Genomic DNA, 21,360 nt, shown 5'->3' with positions numbered 1-21,360 from the left:
TTTATTTATTATTACTACACAGCATCAATTTATGAGACTAAATAGGCTTTAGTAAGTTTTACTATGACCTTTAAAGATTTCATCACATTGATTTCCTCAATATTCAAAACGGCACCTGCTTTCAGTCCAGTCAACAATGCCAGAACTAGTTGTTCAGTGTCATTTTAAAATATTGATGCTCAGAGATGAAAATGCCTAAGAGAAAAAGTGCAAGTTAGAGTTCAAACGGAGCAAGAAAGCACTCATGAAATGTGTTGTACGTGACAGGCTGTACAAGACAGTGATAGAGGACTCAGGGGAATCATTTCTCGTCTCCCTGACACAGGTCACTGATGTAGTTAAAAAGCTCAGTGGAAGCACCTTGCCCAAGGTGCAAGAGTAAACCCTGGATTTGCACTTTACTTTTACACACGTACTGCAGGTGTTTTTGAAGAAATCCTATGACCATATCTTCAAAGGTCTTATCTGGAGGGTGCTTTGATTATATAGTGCTGCAGTTGTAAACATGGTATTCTTTGTAGCTCTTTCTTAGTGGATGTTGAATTCCGCTAAGTTTGATCTTTGTCACCTCTTGTATTTGTGATTTTAATGTACAGAAATTTGAGGTACAAGCACAAGATGTGAGGACCTGCTTTGATAACTTCAGACTTGCATCTCTGCTTTTATGCCAATAATGTGGTTCTGCTGGCTTTGTCAGCATGTAACCTCTATTGTGGTTTACGTCAGTTTCCAGCCAAGTGTGAAATGGTCAGGATGAGAGTTAGCACCTCCAAGCCTTAGACCAGTGTTCTCTGTCAGAAAAAGATTAATTGTTCCCTATGAGATGTAAGGGAACTGTTGCGTAGTGTGGAAAAAGGAAAGCTGATGCATCAACTGTTTTGTTTGCTTGTCAGATGCAACTGAGCCTAATCAAAAGTGACCCTGCCCTGCCCTGACAAGGTCACAGCTAAATCATTTCAATTATATATATATACAGAGATAAGTTCTTAAAGGTTTCCAAAGCTACTCATGAATAACCATTTTTGGTCTGAGAACGCCTCAGTATTTCCAATGATGAGCTGTGGTGTGCGCCTGTTTCATTTGCTCCCACTGCAACCTGGATGTAAAAGAGCAGTAGCAAAACTTATATAGATGGGTCTCTTAAAGGCGTTGAAGCCCTCATAGTATTGCATCACCCCAACAGAACATTTCAATCTCTGACTCTGGTTTACTTGTAGGTCTTAGGATATTTAAAAGTAGTATGTGAGGCAGGGAGCTGGTTCCCTCTTCTGAAGAACCAGCCCCCTGTTTGGATTCAGGAGGCAGACATTAGTACTTAGACCTTAGTTAGGGCTGGATCAGGTGAACTTGGCGCTTCCCACAGTTATGCTACAATCTAGGGTGTTGGGGTCTTCCAATGATTAAGTGGTTTTTTTCCACTTGCTCTATGTTTATACACCACTCTGCATTTAATCATTAGTTATTATTAATCTCTGGCTCTCTTTCATGGTGTGTTTGTTGTCTTGTCTTCCTCCCCTCATCCACAACCAGTCGTGGCAGATGGCTGCCCCTCCATGAGTCTGGTTCTGCTAGAGGATTCTTCCAGTTACAAGGAGTTTTCACTTCCCAAGCGCTTGCTCATAGAAAATCTTCTGATTGTTGGTAAATGGACTGATTCTTAGCGCTTTTCTACTCTCCCAGAGTACTCAGAGTGCTCTATACAACATGCCACATTCACCCAATCACACCCATTCTCACAAGCACTTTATCTGCACACATTATTACTGCATGCATCGGAGAGTTGAGGTTAGTATCTTGCCCAAGGATACTTGACATGCAGACTGGAGGAGCCAGGGATCAAACCACCAACCTTCCGATCAGTAGGAAGGTGTTCTGCTACAGTTTTGTTTCCTCTGTATCATTGTAGGGTCTTTACCTTACAGTATAAAATGCCTTAAGGCGACTGCTAGTGTGATTTGGCGCTATATTAATACTGACTGAATTCAATTGATTTTAACTGACGTCTTCCTCAAAGAATCAGTAAAGGCCCAATCAAGTGGCTTTATTGTCCACCATATACAGTGGTACAGTACACAGTGAACCGAGACAGCGTTCCTCCAAGACCATGGTACTACATATAACAAAAAATCAACACAGGACTACATACGGTGCAAGTCTGCAAAAATTGCAAAAAACAGTGCAACACCAGACAGAACAGAACAATACTGACACAAGACAGTGCAATAGAAAAGTGCGACAATGACAGTGGAGACTGAGCATTGTGCAAAAAGTACTTGAGGTATGGAATGTATAATGGTGTGTGAGTGTGTGTCAGTCCAGTTGCTGAGTGTTCAGGAGTCTGACGGCTTAGGGGAAGAAAGAGTGTGTGTGAGGGGTGTGTGGGGTCCTATGCAATGCTGGTGGCTTTGTGGCTGCGATAAGTGTCTGTAATGGAGGGAAAAGAGGCTCCAATGATCTTCTCAGCTGTTCTTATTATCTGCTGTAGGGTCTTGCAGTCCAACATGCTACATTTTTTATACCAGACAGTGATGCAGCTGCTCAGAATGCTCTTAATAGTCCCTCTGTGGAAGGTCGTGAGAATGGGTCGTGAAGGTGATCTTTTCTCAGCTTTTGTAGGAAGTACAGATGCTGTTGGGCTTTCTTAGATATGGGGCTAGTTTTGAGGGACCAGGAGAGGTTCTTCACCAGGTGAACACAAAGGAATTCGGGGCCCTTGATGACCTCCACATTGATGCTCTCCTGAAGTTGACAATCATCTCTTTTGTTTTGTCCTCATTCAGAGACAGGTTCTTGACTCTACACCAGTCCATTAGCTGTTGCACCTCCTCTCTGTATGCTGACTTGTCGTTCTTGCTAATGAGACCCACCACAGTCGTGTCATCAGCAAACTTGATGATGTGGTTCAAACTGTGTATTGCTGCACAGTTGTGAGTGAGCAGAGTGAACAGCAGTGGGCTGAGCACAGTGCTCAGTGTAGTAGTGTTGGAGATATAGTTACCAAGCTGGACTGACTGAGGTCTATCCGTCATAAAGTCCAGGATCCAGGTGCAGAGGAAGGTTTTCAAGCCCAGCTGGCTCTGTTTTCAATTAAGGTGCTGAGGAATTATTGTGATGAATGCTGGACTGAAATCTATGAACAGCATTTGTATATACATGTCCTTGGCGTCCAGGTGGATGAGAGCCAGATGTAGAGTGGTGGCGATGGCATCATCTGTTGACCGGTTGGGGAGATAGACAAACTGCAGTGGGTCCAGTGCGGGTGCCAGCAGGGTCTTAATGTGCCTCATGATGAGTGGATTCTCTGGCCGTACGAGCACTTTTCTGCTCTGATGGCTCGAGATGGTTTGATCCTCGATGTTCTCAGGGCCGCCTTGTCACCTGCTCCAAAGGCAGAGTCTCAAGTCTTTATAAGTTCATGCACCTCTGCAGTCATCCGCAGTTTCTGGTTGGAGCGTGTTATGATAATCTTGGAGACTGTGACATCATTGATGCACTTGCTGATGTAGCTGGTCACAGATGATGTGTACTCCTCTAAGTTGGTACAGTCGCCATTTGTTGCAGCCTCCCTGAACATGTCCCAGTCAGTGTGCTCAATACAGTCAGAGATGGCTCCTGCACACCAGGTTCTCACCTGTCTCGGAACTGGTTTGCAGCATCCGACGAGTGGCCTGTATGCCAGAATTAGCATAACAGACATGTGATCTGAATATCTGAGGTGGGGGCGGGACTTCGCTCAATACACTCTGGGAGTGTTTGTGTATACAAGATCCAGCACATTTCCCCCTGGTCGCAAAGTCCACATGTTGATGTAATTTCAGGAGCACTGACTTGACGAGAATAAACAGTCCATCGGGGTGTGAGTTCTGCAGCTCGCAGAGCGCCTCTTTAGCACTAGCCCTGGGTGGAAAGTACACTCCTGTAATGAGCACAGTAGTGAATTCCTGAGGTAATAAAAAGTTACAAACCAGCGATAAGCAGTAATTAGAAACTAGCACAGAGTTCTTGGACCATTCCATGTTGCTGTAGACACACAAGCCACCACCGCAAGTCTTACTGCACAGAGCTGCATTTCTGTCATCACAAAAATGAGGTGAGCCTGTGTAGCTGAATGACAGTGTCTGGAACTCTGTCACTGACCCGTGTTTCTGTGAAAACAAAGATGCAGCAGCCCCTAAATTCACGCTGTGTGGTCCACTGGAATCGGATGCATTCTAGCTTATTGCCCAGGGAGCAAACGTTTGAGAGCAGGATTGATGGGCGGGGCAGCTGGCTTGGATTTGCTCTTAGCCTTGCACGGACCCCATCATGTTAGCCGTGCTTCCGCTTCCTTGCACACTGCTTTCGGCTACCCATTCCTCTGCCACCGGCATCAGGCGACGCCAAGGTCTGGAGGCCTGGTTCCGTAGCAACCCGAGGAAGCCCAGTGCCTCCAGAATTTCCTGATGATGAAGCTCAGTTTTTGTATTCAATCAATCAATCAATCTTTATTTATAAAGCACTTTTCATACAGAAAAAATTAGCACAAAGTGCTTTACATAGTTAAAAGCAGCCCACCCCACCCTCCAACTCACTCCCCACACTCTCAATACACATATATCCCCCCACCCCCACCCACACACACATACACACACGCGCACACTTAAAGAGTAAAAATTGGGCTGGGCTCGCATGAGCCAAGTGAGGAAACACTATAACAGGGAGCCGTCTGCACCGGGAGCCGGTCACAGACCGCAGCCTCCGGGCTGGGCACACAGCCGGAGGGAGGCAAAGGAGCCCCCCAACCAGGCTGAGAGGACCCCAGAGACCCAGCAGCCACGGTCAATAACAGCCCCGGTGCAGAGAGCGCCCTCCGAGGAAACACTGGAGATATGACGCAATACGATGTATACAGGGTAAAATGATAAAATAAATAAGAACAGGATACAATATATGAATAAAATCAAGAAATATTAGGTAAATCCTAAATTAATAATAGAATAACAGGATAGAATAAATAAGCATAAAAAATAAATAAACGCTAAGTAAAAGCTAAATTAAAAAGGTGGGTCTTGAGCCTGTTCTTAAAAACATGTACATATTATGCTTGTAATTTCGGAATCTTTGACATTGGTTGACACAAACACCACTTGTTCTGGTGTCCATGTGGCTCAGAAGTCACGATAAAAGGTGATAATAAAAACCAAAAAACAGCACCATTTAATCTGCTGAGGCTGCTACGGGCTATTTGGGACAGCTCTAATCTCGAAGCAAGATTTAAGCAGAGTCTGAATTTTGTTCCTAGAGGAGCGCTGTCATGGTTGTTAAAGAGTGGACTCAGGCGCGGAGCTCAAAAATAAAGACAGTGCGTTTATTTACAGTGCAGCAAGGTGACAACAGTTCAAATGTGCAACAATGGTGATAGTGCGTCCTTCCTTCCGTGTAAGCCCATGCGTGGTAGTGAGTGCCCATCTCTCCTCCAAGTGCTTCCTTTGTGTCCGTGAATCCTCCGTCAATCCCTGGGTGAACACACACACGACAGCAAAATGAGTACGTAGCTCAGACAATACTTCAATCACGCTAGCGGCTCGAAAACACTACCAGGCTTAGTGCAATACTCCAGCGCTGTCTGTCGCTCAGCCACACCATTAAGTAGCCCTGCCGAAGGTGGTAGTAGATTGGCAGCAGCCGGTGGATTGATTGCAGGTGCGGCAGCTCCTGGGCGACAGCACTTCCGGGTCGGAGGTAGCCTGTTGCTAGGTTACCTCCTAACACATGACAGTGGAGCCGGAGGGGAAGACAGGGCGATAGGAGAGACACATACACACGCACACAGATATACACACTGGCAGGTCCACCGGTCAGGGCGCCGTCAGATCCTGGCAAGCGCAAATAGCGATCAAGGTTCTATAAAAAAAAGAAAGATTAAAAAATTACTGATAAACATTAGCAGTTACCTGTGAAATGTTTTAAAAACAACCAATAAAATAATCAAATTGCTAGTGATCAGATAGAGAGTTAGAACCAAGCAGTAGAATTTTAAACTAACTGAAATCTCTCCTTTACGTTAAGTAAAGTGCTTTACAGTAATTAAGTCTGAACATGATGATGAATGAGTGAATGGCCATTTTTAAATCTGTGAATGAAAGAAAGGGTATTATATCAGAGCTCATCCTAAGCTGAAGGAGACAAAATTACACCACAGTCTGAACAGTAAAGGGGAGACGTAAATTAGAAAGTTTTCCAAGATTTGGAACCTCTTGTAAATAGACGGTGGGAAATAAAACAAACAAAATAGTAAATTTTATAGAGTTAGCTGTCAATATATGTCCACACCTATGTAATCTTGAGAAGGCTGTAAAATGTTGTACAGTAACAGTTAGTAATTCAGTGACTCTCACGTCTGTCCGATGACAGCGATACCAAACTGGTCTGACACTATCTGTCCCACTATGAGGTGAGTTGTTGAGGATATCCTGAACTTTTCTTTCAGTAAGCACGGCTGTTTTTGCCGCTGTGTGCTTTCTTTAAAGTTGAGCTAACATTACTGGACATTGAGTATTAACTTGTAATGAGCACAGCATTAAAATTATCTGGGATAATGTTAGCGTTTAACCAGATAGTGTTGTTATTTAGCCAGCTTGCTCTCAACTGTCTAGAAGGTGACGGGAGGGTCGCATGTCCAATTCTTGACAAGGAGTAATTGCAATTAATCATGTTTTTGTGCGTTAGAGCCCTGACTTCAGTTTAGGAGATGAGGCTTGATGTGAAGAAGAAGAGAATGACATTTTACCCAGATGCCGGTCACGTTGTCTCTTTGGTGAAGAGAACTCCTTCTCACATGATTTTGCGTCTGTGGCATTCCAACACCTAGAAGCTCTCCGTCCTCTGCCTTTGGCATACTATGTATGTGGCAAGTCTCTAGCTGAATACATATAAAACATGATTAGCGATGTCCATTACAGGCACTGTATTCAAGATTCCCGGTCCAACATGACGGCTTCCACAAACTAGCACTTGCTCTTATGTATTTTAATTTTTCAAAGATATAATTACAAATTAATTAATGTGTATTGATGAGTAAAAGATTCTTTTTTTCAATTAAATAACAATAAACAACTCACTGTACCTTTAACCCAGAAGTAGGAAGCATGTTTGGTGTAGCATTCAAAAATGTGCACATTTCTGAATGCTACACCAAAGTCACGCACACTTACACGTGGCCTGTAAAATATATAAATTTAGAAAAGTCAAACACTCAACATGAGCAACATAATGACTCACCTACAAGAGTTAGAGCAGGTTATGTGGTTGTTCTTTATTCTCTGCTACAGGCTAAATTCCATGTAGTTCCACTTTACCTGTTGTTGTAGCTTTTATGTTGTAGGATGTGTCATTATGCAGTCCCTCTCTCTCCCTTGGCAGATCTAACCTGACATGTTTTTCTCTGGTTTTCGTTTGGAAAAAATAATCTTCTGTTAAATCAGTCTGGGTTTTTTTTTTTTTTTTTTTTGCTGTTTTGAATTTTTCCTGATTGGCTCTAGGGCAATGAGAGTGTACATGTATTAGTTTTGGCCTTAGTCCTGTGTTGAATTTTTATTATTCTTGTGTACTTTTATGTAAGGCCTGCACTGAACGAACAGCCTAACAACATAAAAAAAGCACCAATTTATTTCTTTTGAAGAAATAAATAGAGGGTTAGACATTTACTTAAGGCATTACATTTTGTTTCAGTGAATATAAACAACTAATTACATTTATTTTATATGGCTTTGCTCCTGTGAGAACACTGATTCTTTGTTTGCACATTTTTATTTATAATAATAATTTAGACACACATAACCATAACCAGCAAAAAGTGGACAGTTTTTATCTTGAGAGAGGTGCATGTGACTATGAATATAACAGTTGGGCCTCGTGTTCCTCCTGCAAAGAACAAGTTTGTGGATCTTGATTCCTGCATTTGTTTCAAAAATGAAACACTTATTTCAGATGGGATTGAAGTGCAGGCCTTCAGTGTGGCCTTCAGTTATATAATAATTGTATAATTTGAAATTCACTGCGGTGGTGTACTGAGTCAGAACAACAAAAAAGGTTTCCTTGTTGGACAAATTAATTATTCTGGTGCACATTTGAAATGAACTCCAAGATCATTTCAAATGTGAGATGTCTGAACTTAAAAATGTGTTATGTTCATTATGATATTTTTTCCTAATTGACTTCTATTGTAATATGAAGGACATCTTTTAGCATTAATTCTTTTCAAGTTTCTAGTTCAGAACTGTGTTTTTATGTTTAAATTTTAAAATGCATTTACTAAGTAGTTCCACCGTTAGCAAAAATGTTACCAAATGACTTTTTCACCATCAACAGCACGACTGAAGATACTGACTTTGCTGCTAAGTATGGATATCAGTTCTCGTAAAGCCATATTGAGTGTAAAAACAGATTCAATATGAACTCCCTTATATTAGACAGTAAAAGTGAATTTAAAAAAAAAAGGTGTGACTTACACACTATCTTTTTACTGAGGGTATGCACCACCCATAAGCCCTGAAGTCCTGGCACCAAGGACACTTTCTTTGGCAGATTAACTTACTTGTGATAAGAGCATCCCCCCTCTCTCCTCAATTGTCTCTGCCCCTGTGAGTCTCCCTGTCCTGCCTCTCTGCTTGCTTTGCAATCTGGAAAATTCTGGTTTTAAAAATACTGCAAGGCTTCCTTTGTTATACTAAGCCCGTTTTTGTTCCCCCTCTACCTTATTTATGTTGTTGTTCTCCTTAACAGCAGGACTGTTCGCGTAGACCAGTCCTGCTGTTAAGCAGGACTGGTCTACGCGAACTGGAGGAAAAAAGGAAAGGAGTGTATGGAAGAGAGAGGCAAAGTATATAGTTTAGGGTGAGAGGAAGCTGCTGCACCGTCAGAGCGAGCAGGGAGAAGGAGAGGATGGCAGAGAAAGTTTACAAGGCGTAGTTTAGGAGTAAATGCGTGAGAGAAGCCGGGGAATCTGTGGTGGCCAGCTGCAAGAGGGGAGATAGCGGAGAAAGGCTTTTAATTCTCAATCCCCACAGAGCCTTTGAAAATTACCAATCTTCTTATCACAGACGCAGGGCTGCTTATGCAAATTGTTGTGGAGTGGAACGTTTAAACGGAAAATTACTCGACAGCATTTTTTCTCTTCCTCTTCCCTCTCCCTCTCTCTTCCACACAGAAAGCCTGTTTTGAGTCTCAGATAAGAAGATGAATTGCTCTCTCCGTGCTTTGAAGCGCGTCAGGATTTAAAGACTCCAGCCTCGGCTCTGGTCTAACGCCACTGCTCCCGCTGCCTTTGTAGCAGAAAACAGGCTGGAAAAAAATGGGAGAAAAAGCATTTCGAGACAACATAGATTCTCTGCTCCAACACATCGTCCCCGCCTGAGGAGACAAGAAGCAAACATATATATATATATATATATACATACATATTCCCTAACCACTGCTCTTCCCTCCATTTTGCTGAATATTTTTGCTTAACACAAGCAATACTGCCTCAAGGCACCCCCCCCACACACACACACACACACCCGCCAACCAGATATGGCAAATAGTTGTTGACACGGGCGTTTAAAGTTTATGTACTCTTTGGAATGAATCCTTGCTCTGTTTGAAATGTAAATTGTACCACAAGTAACAGAAAAAATAAATTGAAAACAGTATTAATACACAATTAGTTAAAATGTTAGCTAAACACTTAAAAGGGATTCACTATAATATATGTCACGCCTTTTCTTGTGCAACTTTTAATATTTATTTCCACTCTACACAGACTGCTACAGTACTTTGCTATCTAATGACTACTAAATAAAAACATTTAATAAGACTTTTAAAAGAAGAAGAGTGCCCATATTTATTTTGAAGAATAACAGAAGAGAAAAAATGTTCCCTCTGTACCATCAGACTCTACAGTCAGTAAATAAAACAAACACAAACCAAAACAGACAGCATACTAACCGTACATTAAAACAAACGTATAATTTACAGAAAAATTCTAATCCTGATTAACTTTACAGGTACTATTTATACTTGTATGTACAACTGACATAATGGGTATTAATTTCATTGCCATTGCAGAGTTCCTAGTTTCTAGTTTATTTGAAAAAAAAAAAAGAACCATTGTTTTTAATAATATGACAGTCAATCAAATTCTGAATGTGTAACACAAAGTAAAAACTGTTAAACAACAGACAACATAATAAAATTTTAAAGATAGTAAAATTGAACATAGTGGGTAACGTCCCATTAAGGAGAAGCAATCAAGCTACACCTCGTTATACATCACCGGTAATTACAGAATCATGTAATTATATCATATTGCCTTAAACAGTGTTCAGCTTTAATGCTATGTATAAACCCTGACACTGCAATCCGTAAGCTCAGAACTATAATTATAAAATCTTGAAAATAAGTAAAAAAGAAAGAAAAGTGCATTCTTCAACAAGTCAAACGTTCTCTGTTTTTAGCGTTGTGTGCTAAAAGCCTCTTATGACTGAAACTATTAAGCACTGTAACATCTTTGTGCAAATCAATTTCCTTTTTTTTAACAGGTGCTAATTTAATGATTACCTTTTTAGCTGCTTTGGAGTAAAGAGATAAACCTGCAGAAATCATTCTAGCATATTTTTTTCTTTGTGTTGTTCTCTTGATTTTAAAGTTAAGAAATGATATGAGTGGTAAACGAGATAATTAATAGATCAGCCTGAGACGCTGAATACGTTCAGGGGAAGAGCAATGCAACAGGACCATTTCTATTAATGCATTTTATCAGTATTTGTTTGTGTGAACCAGAATCATCTTCTTCCTCTGAAGCTGTGTTGATCTCATTTGGCTGAAATGCCACTTTCTTTGTTTCGCCATGTGTATTTTCAAAATGTCAGCTGTTGTTTTTATTCATTCATATTCTAAGTGCATCAGCTGTGTGCTATGGGGTTGCTTTAAATTAGCTGGGGACGGAAAAGCACGCGTTGTGGCTATGTAGTTATTAAAATGGAGCTTGGCCTTTACATCAGTCAGTGCACCACATTGACATTGGCGAACGCTGTTTGTGTGGAAAAATTATTAAAATCATGTAGATATGAATGTTGTCACTCTTATGAAATAACAAATGTTTGGTTGAATCAAAGCGGTATTAGAAAAACAAAAGCTGGCACAATAACAAATATGAATATTTAATGAGAATAGCACAGTCTTCATGTACACTGTAATTTCTAATTAGTTAACCTTACTAAGAAAAATCATGCCCACTGCTACCCACAAGAAAGAAGTAAAATGGAATACAAAAAATGTGTTGTACTAACAAAGTATTTTTATTGTAGTTTACACTCAAGTTTAACAAAAAAAATTTATTGAATACTTAATATTTTAAGACAGAGGTACTCCGTACTAATGTGGAACTTCCTGCAACTTATTAATTATTAGTTGTATTAAACCAAATGCTACTCATGTTATACAAATGCCTCAGAAATCCATACAGATCAATAAAAACTGGCACATTCTCCTAAAACAGTCACATATACACAATACATATAATAAAAATAAAAATAAAAACACAGTTCAAAGTACAGGAGTATGCATATTTTCTTTTTCTCCATTCTAAAACATCTGACTAAAAATGTAATTTACAACAGTGGAGGCATCAGTCGAAGGCCAGTGTGACAGTGACATGTGACATTTCAAGATTTGGTCTGTCAACTTGGCATTGTTTATGTATAAAAAGTCACAATGATTAGTTTAATGTTTGTATGATTTGGTGATGAACTTCTACACAAACAGACTGTTCAGACATTTATTCAGTTACAGTCAAAAGCTTGTAATTCAAAAAGTTTGCAGATTTTTAGAAGTCTCTTCTGACTGACTCTACTGATCAAGATGTCAGTGGAGTCTTGATTTAAAAACAAGTAAAAAAACAATAATTGGAGCGTGAGCTAGATCTTATGATTTCTTACTGTTTTGCCTGTTTAGTTATTATCTTTAGTTATCTTTAGTTAATATACTGAGTTCAGTAACTGACAAAAGTTTCATGGTTGGACACGAATGTCAACTGTGATTTCGTGCTTTCTTGTTTAACTTTGCAAAGACAATGGAAATGCCACTACAGCTAACAGTACAGTTATTGAGTGGAGATGGGAGAAACCACAGGTTTGTTATTGTCAACACCAGTGGACTACAATGTGTCACTTGATAAAATACTGTAAATTTCCAAAGTCATTGTATTTTATAGTGTTTACATTCTCAGATGTTCTACTTGGTCAGTTTGGAGCCTATCCCAGCTGTCTTAGGGCGACAGGCAGGGTACACCCTGGCAGACTTGGTCGCCAATCTGTTGCAGGGCTAACACGTAGGAACAGACAACCCTTTGCAATTTAGCAACTTAGAATGACCAATTAACCAAACCCCACTAATTGCATTTTACGGAGTACCCATAGAGAACCAAAGCAAACACAGGAGAACATGCAAACTCCACACATAAAGACTTGATGGTGGACTTGAACTCAGGAACTCCTTGCTGTGAGGCAACAGTGCTAACCGCCACCATACTTTACTGCCAAAACATGTCTCAACATATTTATCCAGCAAAAGATAATCTAACTAAATAACTTTTTTTTTATTATAAATGTAACAGTAACATAACTCCGCCCACTAAATTACCCTTTCTCCCCACAGAGACAGCTGAGGAAGAGGAAGTGTTACCTCCTATTGGTTGGTGCCATCATCCTCACCATCCTCATCATTATCATAGCTGTTTCAGCAAGAAAATGAGGTTGACCACTGTGGTAAGAGCCATCATCCACAACATTACACTGCAGTCAGGTACATGGCATTGCCAGATGTCAGAAATCACAACAACAGTCCCCTCAAGGCATTTTATATTGTAAGGTAGAGCCTACAATAATACATACAGATCACATGATCCCCTTTGAGCAAGCACTTTGGTGACAGTGGGAAGGAAAAACTCCCTTTTAACAGGAAGATCTCCGGCAGGACCAGGCTCAGGGAGGGGCGTCCATGTGCTGCGACTGTTTGAGGAGACAGAGGGAAGACAGGATAAAAGACCTGCATGTTCTAATCGCTCTAATAGGATATTATGGTCGACAGTATCGAAGAGTACAGAGATGAGACCACTGTCAGAGGCCATAAGAAGATCATTTGTAACCTTCACTAAAGCTGTTTCTGTGCTGTGATGAGCTCTGAAACTCTCTTCAATAAGCCATTCCTCTGCAGATGATCTGTTAGCTGTTTGACAACTACTCTTTCAAGGATGTTTGATATGAAAGGAAGGTTGGAGATAGTAAGATGTTCTGGCTTTGCGGAGGGCTTTCTTATAAAGCAGCAAACTATTTCTCCAGGCTAAATGATGATCCTCTAAATTTGTGACACGCCATTTCCTCTCCAGATTATGAGTTATCTGCTTTAGGCTACGTGTTTGAGAATTATACCACGGAGTCAGGTACTTCTGATTAGAGACCTTAGTTTTCACAGGAGCTACAGTATCCAGAGTCGTACGTAGTGAGGAGGTAAAATTATTAACAAGATAATCGACCTCTGTTGGAGCAGCGTTCAGATAGCTGCTCTGCTCTGTGTTGGTACAGGGCATTGAAGATGCTAATTATATTGTTAAACTTAGTTATAGCAGATGTCTTTCAGAAAGACATCTACTGTGATGAAGTCTACTCCCCACTGCTATGTAATCAATTATTGTAAATTTAAATGTAATTAGGAAATGATCAGACAGGAGAGGGTTTTCAGGAAACACCCTTAAATGTTCTGTTTCTATGCCATATGTTAAAACAAGATCTAGAGTGTGATTAAAGTGCTGGGTGGGTATTTTCAATAATGGCTTCTATTGTAGTTAGGCAATGTATAGAACTGATATCTTTCTTTTTTTGAAGTGATAGATTCCTTTTAGTTGTGATATCTGCACTTATGTGTGGGTGGCGACCTTTTCCCAATGTGTGCTTAACATTAAAGCTGCATTATGAACAACAAGCACTAGTCATTGGTTTGACGCATTAAGTTTAAAATAAGCTGTTTGCTGATTAAATGTCAAGGGATAATATGATTTATCCGTGAATACTGGCCAGGGTAAACTAAGTCATTCCAGTTTGTGTAAATTGATGTGAATAGAGCTCAAACTGTGCCTTTGTGTGGTGTACTGTGGTGTATCATTTAGATTTAAATAAAATGGTTCATGGAAAAAAAAATTCAATTTAAAACAAAATGTCATTTAATCATTTGAAATGATCATTATTAGAACATTAACTTTGTAAAGTTTGTGGAAAAAAGTTATAATAAAAATAAATAAAAGATAAAATCATTCTCATAAATTGTGTCAAATGATTTCTGTTATGTTCTCCAGAAAGCCCAGTGGACGTGGGGATGTAACAGAAAAAATGTCTGGGTTGAAAATGGATACAAGGTGGCAAAACTGGGAATAAAATAATGGTTAATAATTAATCTAAAACAGAAAAGTAAAGATAACAAAACCTACATGTAGGACACAAAAACCATAAGCCAAAAGGTTAGGCAAAGCACACTCCTATCCTCAGGTGTAATTTGCCACAAGCACACACAGAGCTCACAGAGCAAAGGTACACTGAACCTCTCCTCTCCCTGACCTCAGAAACTCTTAGCCCTAATTACAGAGTGATATCAGCTGCAAAGACAGAAAGTCATACCCACAGGCGCAAAATCACAGTAGGTACAGCCTAATTAAACAACTGTGAATGAATAAATAATGTCTTTAATATATAGGAGATAAACAGCATCTGTTTAAATACATGTTGAATAGCCACGATGTACACAGATGTTATGGTTGGGTTAGGGACAGAAAAACTATGTAAAGAATTCTGAATATGAATAATAACTATGACAATATTCATTTAATACCAATGCCTTGGCTATGCCCTCAAAAATAAATGTATCTACTTAATAACGGTCAAACAGGGAAACACCAAGTCAGCTGCAGTTTAAATGTTGACTTTAACTAATTTCATTACCTATACGTTTTCCATTGATTGTCTTCCAAAAGAATAACACAAAATTTTATATTTAACGGAGTCTGGTGAAATTAAATGTACTTGATTTGAATGCATTCAGCATGGTTTCCTTAAATAAACCTTTCATTTATATATTTCAGATGCATTTACTCAAATATTGCTTCTTAGGAGTGAAGAATCATTTGTTCCACTGATGTAAGTGGATTTAAGAGGAAGTGTAATCTGTTTTCTTTCCATTCTCCTTATGGCAAAATATGTTTGGGGTTTTTTCTTTCTTTTTTCATTTTCTATTTGTTGGCTTTTTTTGGCCCTGCGACAGACTGGCGGCCTGTCCAGGGTGTACCCCGCCTCTTGCCCTATGACAGCTGGGATAGGCTCCAGCACCCCCCGCAACCCTGAAAAGGATAAGCGGTAGCGAATGGATGGATGGATGGATGGCTTTTTTTGTGAATATTTTCTTTTACACTTTTTGGTTTTTCAGAGAGATGTTGGAATAAAAAATATTTTTTAGGAGTCATATTAGGAGAAAAACCTGGGATTTCTTTTTACAGCCAGCACTTACTTATGGATGAAATAAAGGAATAACCTAAAATAAAAGCACCACTGCTTCATTTTGCCAGTGAGCTGCATGTAGGGGTTACTCTCCAATATTAGTATATTACATTACATTACCCTCCAATGATAGCTGACAGTTTCAAACTTTACACCTCCCATTCGTCCTTCCTCCAAAGCATGGACCTCCTGATCGTGGTTTCCTATATTGATATGTTTATGAGGACATGACAATTTCTGATGATTGAATGAGGGTTGGCTAGTCTTACTGTTTTGTGTGTCTTAAGAACTGAAAACACACACACACACACACACACTCACACACAAGAAGAAACAACGGGAAAAAAAAAAAAACAGACTTACCAGGATTAGTCAATAAGGGATGAATCAGTTCATCTTGGATCTTTTAATCAATGTACAGAAAATGGGAAAATGGGACAGTGATTTTAATAAGCCAAAACATCCGGGCTGCTTTACCAAGATAAATGCTGAAAACAAGGCTTTCCTATAAGTAATATGTGCTATCTAACCCGACTAATGAGTAACTGCTGTTAAATTTACTTTCTCTCAGTTATTTGCATGTGAAAATTACAAAGTAGGAACCTGAACACACCGCACCTTTGTGTAGGAGCTGGAGGTGCAGTTGTGGTGTGTCACAGTTTCTGTGCCTCCACCCAAAATGCAGAGTGACCGCTTGCCCATGGCATTCTCTAACCATGCTGATACCTGCAGAAACCCAATGTACACTAAGAGGCAGAACAGGCAAGTGAGTCAGTTTTCCCCCTGAAGTGTCCTTCTGCCTCATTGCCAGCAGAAACTGGTTTGAGATATAGGAGGAGATATATGGGGGTAAGTTTTTAAAATGGACTGGCTTCTTCACCAAGGACATATGTATATAGATTTTGGAGTTCGCTGGTATCATGTTCCTGGTTAATAAAAGTAATTAAAGTAATTCTTTCATGATTTTTGTTATTTCAGATTCAAGTTTACTTTCTATTTTATAAAAATGTTCAGGTCATAAAACTACTTACACAAGTCTGAGATTTATAAATAACTGTTAAGTCGAGTTTTATTGTCAACCCAACAAAATACACTCAAGTATACAGTGGGACGAAATATTGTCCTCCTGGATCAAAGGTGCAAACTTGTAAAAATAAAAATGAAAAAAATCAAATATACATGTACATGTATACAACTTTACAGAAATATGATAAACTAAGAAAAAACACAACAATATTGTACTTGAATAGAAATAGAATAAGAATTGAAAAGAATGAGAATAAATCAATTTAGGACAATTTTATGCCCCCGACTTGGTGGGAACAGTTTGGGGATGGCTCCTTCCTCTAGGAAGGTGGCTGAGGGCTAGTGATTGTCAGAATAAAACAACAAAGATCCATGAGTAACTCAGGAAGATCGCCACAACTGATCAGTTGCTTACCTCAGTATGGCCTGGAAGTCCTGAGGTCAAAATGGAACCCGCCCCCAAGGGTGGTTGAAAATGGCTAGCTAAGACCCTATGCGAACAGATTCAGACAGACCCGAACATGAAGGATTAATCGCCTGCACGTGCAAGTGGGGAATATATATGTTATGTTTAATGGTGGCTCATCAAGTTATGCTCATCACTTGCTTATTTAAAATAATAAAAATGTAACAACTGTTCTCTAGAAACTATTTGACTCAAAAAAGAGATTCTTGTCAGGATTATCATATTAAATGCAAAGTCTGCCAGCAAACAAGAAGTCAGCTGGCTCATGAGTCAGCTCTCTAAAATAGGACTCTAAATAAACACTACATAGCAGATCCAACATGAATACATAGTTTTAAAGACTCCAGGATGGCATGCTTTTTCAGCCAAACACAGTGTTTTGCAGAAACTTGCTTGAGCACAGTTTGCCTCCCTGCAGATATCCTAAGAAGACTTACTTTTCATTGTTTGTGAACACTTTTACTACAGATTGCATTTTTGAAATCTTAAAAAAAGAAATTAGATCTGTTTGACCTCATTCTGTCCACAATCATTGTTTTTGTACATGAGTCTCACATGGTTTATAATTAAATGAAAAGACAAAGGTATAAAAGAAAGTTACGATTAAGAACACTATCATATGCCACAGAGACCAGCAAGTTTAGACCAGACAGACTTTGTTAAAGATTTCTCCCAATATGTGTTGATTCCTTTGGCTGGATGATAAAGAATCATCAACATTGTGCTTCAGGTAGGGAGACTGACCCCAGTGTAAGTTCAGCCAGCAGTTTGAGGAGATCAGCTAATTCCATTTGGTGGTGCAGCTGATACCATTCTCCTGTACGCTGCATCTGCCTGCTTACAGAGACTCTCTGCAAGCCACTTTGTAACACACTTCAACCACAGCTTCTCCATTTCATACTATTGATGCTATTTCTGATGTAATCAATGCCTTATCTGTTGTCACTTCTGCTGTCACTGTACCTGCTCTGTTCTGTCTCCTAGAACAGAGCCATGCCACCACCAAATATAATTTAATACAGATGGGGAAACAATCTTTTGATGTTATTTGCCAAGTTTGGCTGGCAAAAAACAACATTTGGCTATTAGGCCAACCTTTAATATATATTTTAATATTCATCCATTCGAATTTTTATATATATATAGGTTGGCTATATATAATAGGCAGGTGGTAAAACATAAAGTATATAGATTCTGTTAGTCAGACACAGCCACTCCAAATCACCAATTAGATATTCAATATTCAATTAGAATTAGAGATAAGACGAGATAAGAAAAGATTAACTTTGGAGTTGCTGAAGATGTTTTGTGTTTATCCTACCATTATTAAATAGTTTTAATAATAGAAAAACTGTAGAAAGTTTAACTTTGTTCATATCAGAAGGGTTTGTATTCCTGCATGATTAATAATGCTGCCACATGGCATTAATGCAAAACCTAATATAATATGCATAAACCTAATACAGCCTCATGGCTGGAATAGCTTCTTGACAAACTTTGTTTTATTTATTTATTTTCTTCCAGGGATGGGGTGGTGGTGGAAATCGAGTAGAGCACAGTGTTCTATTCATAAAACAGCAGGCTGCATCGATGCTGTGGTGTTGACTAGCCTGTGCTGATTCAGATTATTTTGGACAAAACAATCACACAATCACATGTCTGGAGTTTTTAGGCCATCTGAACTGTGGCACAGACTTGGGAAACAGGTGAATATTAATAAAGCCATTGTCCAGATGGCCAACTAACTCCAGACATGTGATTGTGTTGTCCAAAATAATCTGAATTTCAGTTTTATTACAGCTAGAATAGATAAAAACTTGACTTAAAAATACAGATGGAATCATGCTGATATTTTGCAAACTGAATTTTACTCTTAGAAAATTTTAAAATGAAATCCTGAATCTTTCAATGTGCCATTTTGTGATGAAGTGCAATGTACAAACACTCTAGTGTAAGATGAATTCTAACACCTGTGGCGACGGGCAGAGATCACAGCCCTGTCATTCTGTCTCATAGTTTCAGTGCCTGTTCTTCAGGTATTTTGCTGACTTTTCTGAGAATAAACACACCTTTGCAACTCATTTAGATGCGCTAACAGGTGCTTTGTAGTATACGGTAACCTTTGTTGCTTCTAACCTTCTCTGTGTTTGAAAAAAGTTGATCTCACAGCACAGCTGCTGACATTAGTGTTTTGTTTATATTGCCAACAGTATGCCGTATTGGCTTTATCTATAGCTCAGCAGCTTAGTAGTACTTGCTTTTAAATAAAGTTTGTACTTCAGTGAGTTAAGTGAGCTAAGAGCAGCTAACAAAGTAAACCTACAACATTCAGGAGTTAATTATAACTAAAGGGGGAGCTTGTTAATTTGTTATAGAGCCACAAATTTAGCATAGGGAGCAGGTCAGGGTGGATGGAGGGGTGGAAAGATCATTACAGTTTTCTGTTAGCTTTGTTTCTTCTAAGCATGACTGTTCCATAACTTTAACATGTTCATTACTGTAACCGTGAATGAGAAATGATCAAAAAGTTCTACAAAGAGGTTGATGAAAATCAAAACTTTGCCATAGAAACGTTGTAAGAGGACAAAAATCAACTACTGAGTGAATTCACAAAAGGATTTTGTGAGTCAGGTTTCAGAGTTTTCAGTTGTCACCCAAAGATAATGCCTCATCCTTGTTATTTACCTCTCGGTGACTTTGTCCACTTCCTGAAAATCAAAATAATTCAATGGATCATCGTTTTCATGCACAGGAAGAGATCCATCACCCAATACAGAAGCAAAATGCAAACGATTATATTACCACACTGAAAACAGTCCTAGGTGCCTAAACCACAGCCTTTGCATAGCTTTAAAAAGGTTAATAAAATAAAAGGGTTATTGATTTTTCTCCTGGTGTTACACTGGATAGAACTTCAGCAAAACATTTTCCTTCAAATCAACTTTGAAGATTGCTTTTAATCTAATGTCAACAGCAGGTCAACCCCACAGGCCTCAGCATGGCTATAGATGTCTATTCTTTTTGCTACCTTAATTTTCTAATCTGTTTTTCAAACCACTGTTTTTTCTTTGTGTTATAACCTGTTCAAATGTTGTTTTGATCCCCATATTTTATTTTCACTACAGTAAAAACAAAACAATCAAATTTAAAGGTTTACAATACTCGTATTTCTGCGATTGCTTTCTGACAATTAAATGCATTTCCAGCTGAAATCTCCTTCTGCTTTATTTATTCAGCTCTCAGATTAGTGGCTCTTCATGTTTATGGAAATACACCAAAAATCTTTGTTTTAGCAGATGAGGCAGGATTACTTACTTTGTGTGTGTGTGTGTGTGTGTCAGCGTGTGAGCAAGGGAGAAGAATAAGTATCCTTGTTTCCACTGGAGGGAAATAATAACATAATAACTCTGAATTCTCTGAACTCTGAGTTTAGCCCAAGTGACTGGGTTTATTGAAATAGCACGGCAGTCACAATACCAGCAAAGTCAAGAAGTTCCTTTTCTAAAGTTTGAAATGGTCACCTGGCTCCAGCTCCGTCAAACGCAGTGGTATCTGCAGAACACTTCAATTTTACTACCAAACTATAACATCACAGTACAAGTGATTTTAGCACCAGAAGAATTAAGTGAATTATCAGTTAATTAGCTTTAAAATAAAACATGATCCTTCACAGTGGTAAAATAATGGAGGTTTAGAAGACTGTAAAAACCAAGTCATGAGAGACAGATTTCATGGAAACGTCAGTGACATATTCTGATTGCCAAGTGTTAGAGTTGGGGTTGACATCATCACTAATGATAAATTCGAACTTGGGAAGTAAAAGGGATAGTTAGTGACATACAGTACACATGGAGAGGGTTAGATGAGAGGATTGATACTAAGCTCAAACAGGTACTGATGATATGAAACCAGAGGTAGCAGGTCTTTAGCCTAGTTAAACAGGGACGTAGCGAGAATGTCTGTCTCCAAAGTCTGAAACTTACAAACGTACAAATTGTGGTTTTGCAGGGAGTTCTGTGTCGGGTAGATTCTTCTTTTTTCTTTCTAAGAATTTGCTAAAGCTTTAGTTCCTTAGTAATCAGAGTCAGAGATAATCAATGTAATGTCCATATATTCCGTGGTTATAACAAATTAGGCATATAAATGATCGGTAGTTGATTCCAAGTGTTGTTATAACTTTCAAGATGAGCTCTATAGAGATACTGATACAAGTGAAGGTGGCCATCACTGGGGTGGTGGGAATCATGTTAGTTGGTAAAATCAAAATCAAAAAATAGCATTTGTTCTTGCAAATGGACAGTAACTGTC

General features: G+C 39.1%; 1 protein-coding gene across 3 annotated transcripts in view; it reads left to right on the top strand.

The window, feature by feature from the left end:
* Window positions 1-21,360, top strand: part of tsnare1 (T-SNARE Domain Containing 1) — a 277,117-nt gene that overhangs the window by 215,611 nt on the left and 40,146 nt on the right. For 2 of the 3 annotated variants that reach the window (XM_005948140.3, XM_005948141.3), the window contains exon 11: window positions 12,676-12,785. The exons of the other annotated variant lie outside the window; for it this stretch is intronic. In XM_005948140.3, coding sequence (XP_005948202.1) covers window positions 12,676-12,771 — 96 coding nt within the window. In that variant the 3' untranslated portion in view covers window positions 12,772-12,785. The remainder of the gene's footprint in view (window positions 1-12,675; window positions 12,786-21,360) is intronic. 3 annotated transcript variants of the gene reach the window in all.

This window comes from Haplochromis burtoni, unplaced genomic scaffold, assembly GCF_018398535.1.
Source record: "Haplochromis burtoni strain Fernald_Lab_line unplaced genomic scaffold, NCSU_Asbu1 Contig_574, whole genome shotgun sequence".
In the NCBI taxonomy this organism is placed as follows: domain Eukaryota; kingdom Metazoa; phylum Chordata; class Actinopteri; order Cichliformes; family Cichlidae; genus Haplochromis; species Haplochromis burtoni.
Note: the sequence above shows the minus strand (reverse complement) of the source record. Positions and strands in the feature narration are given on the sequence as shown.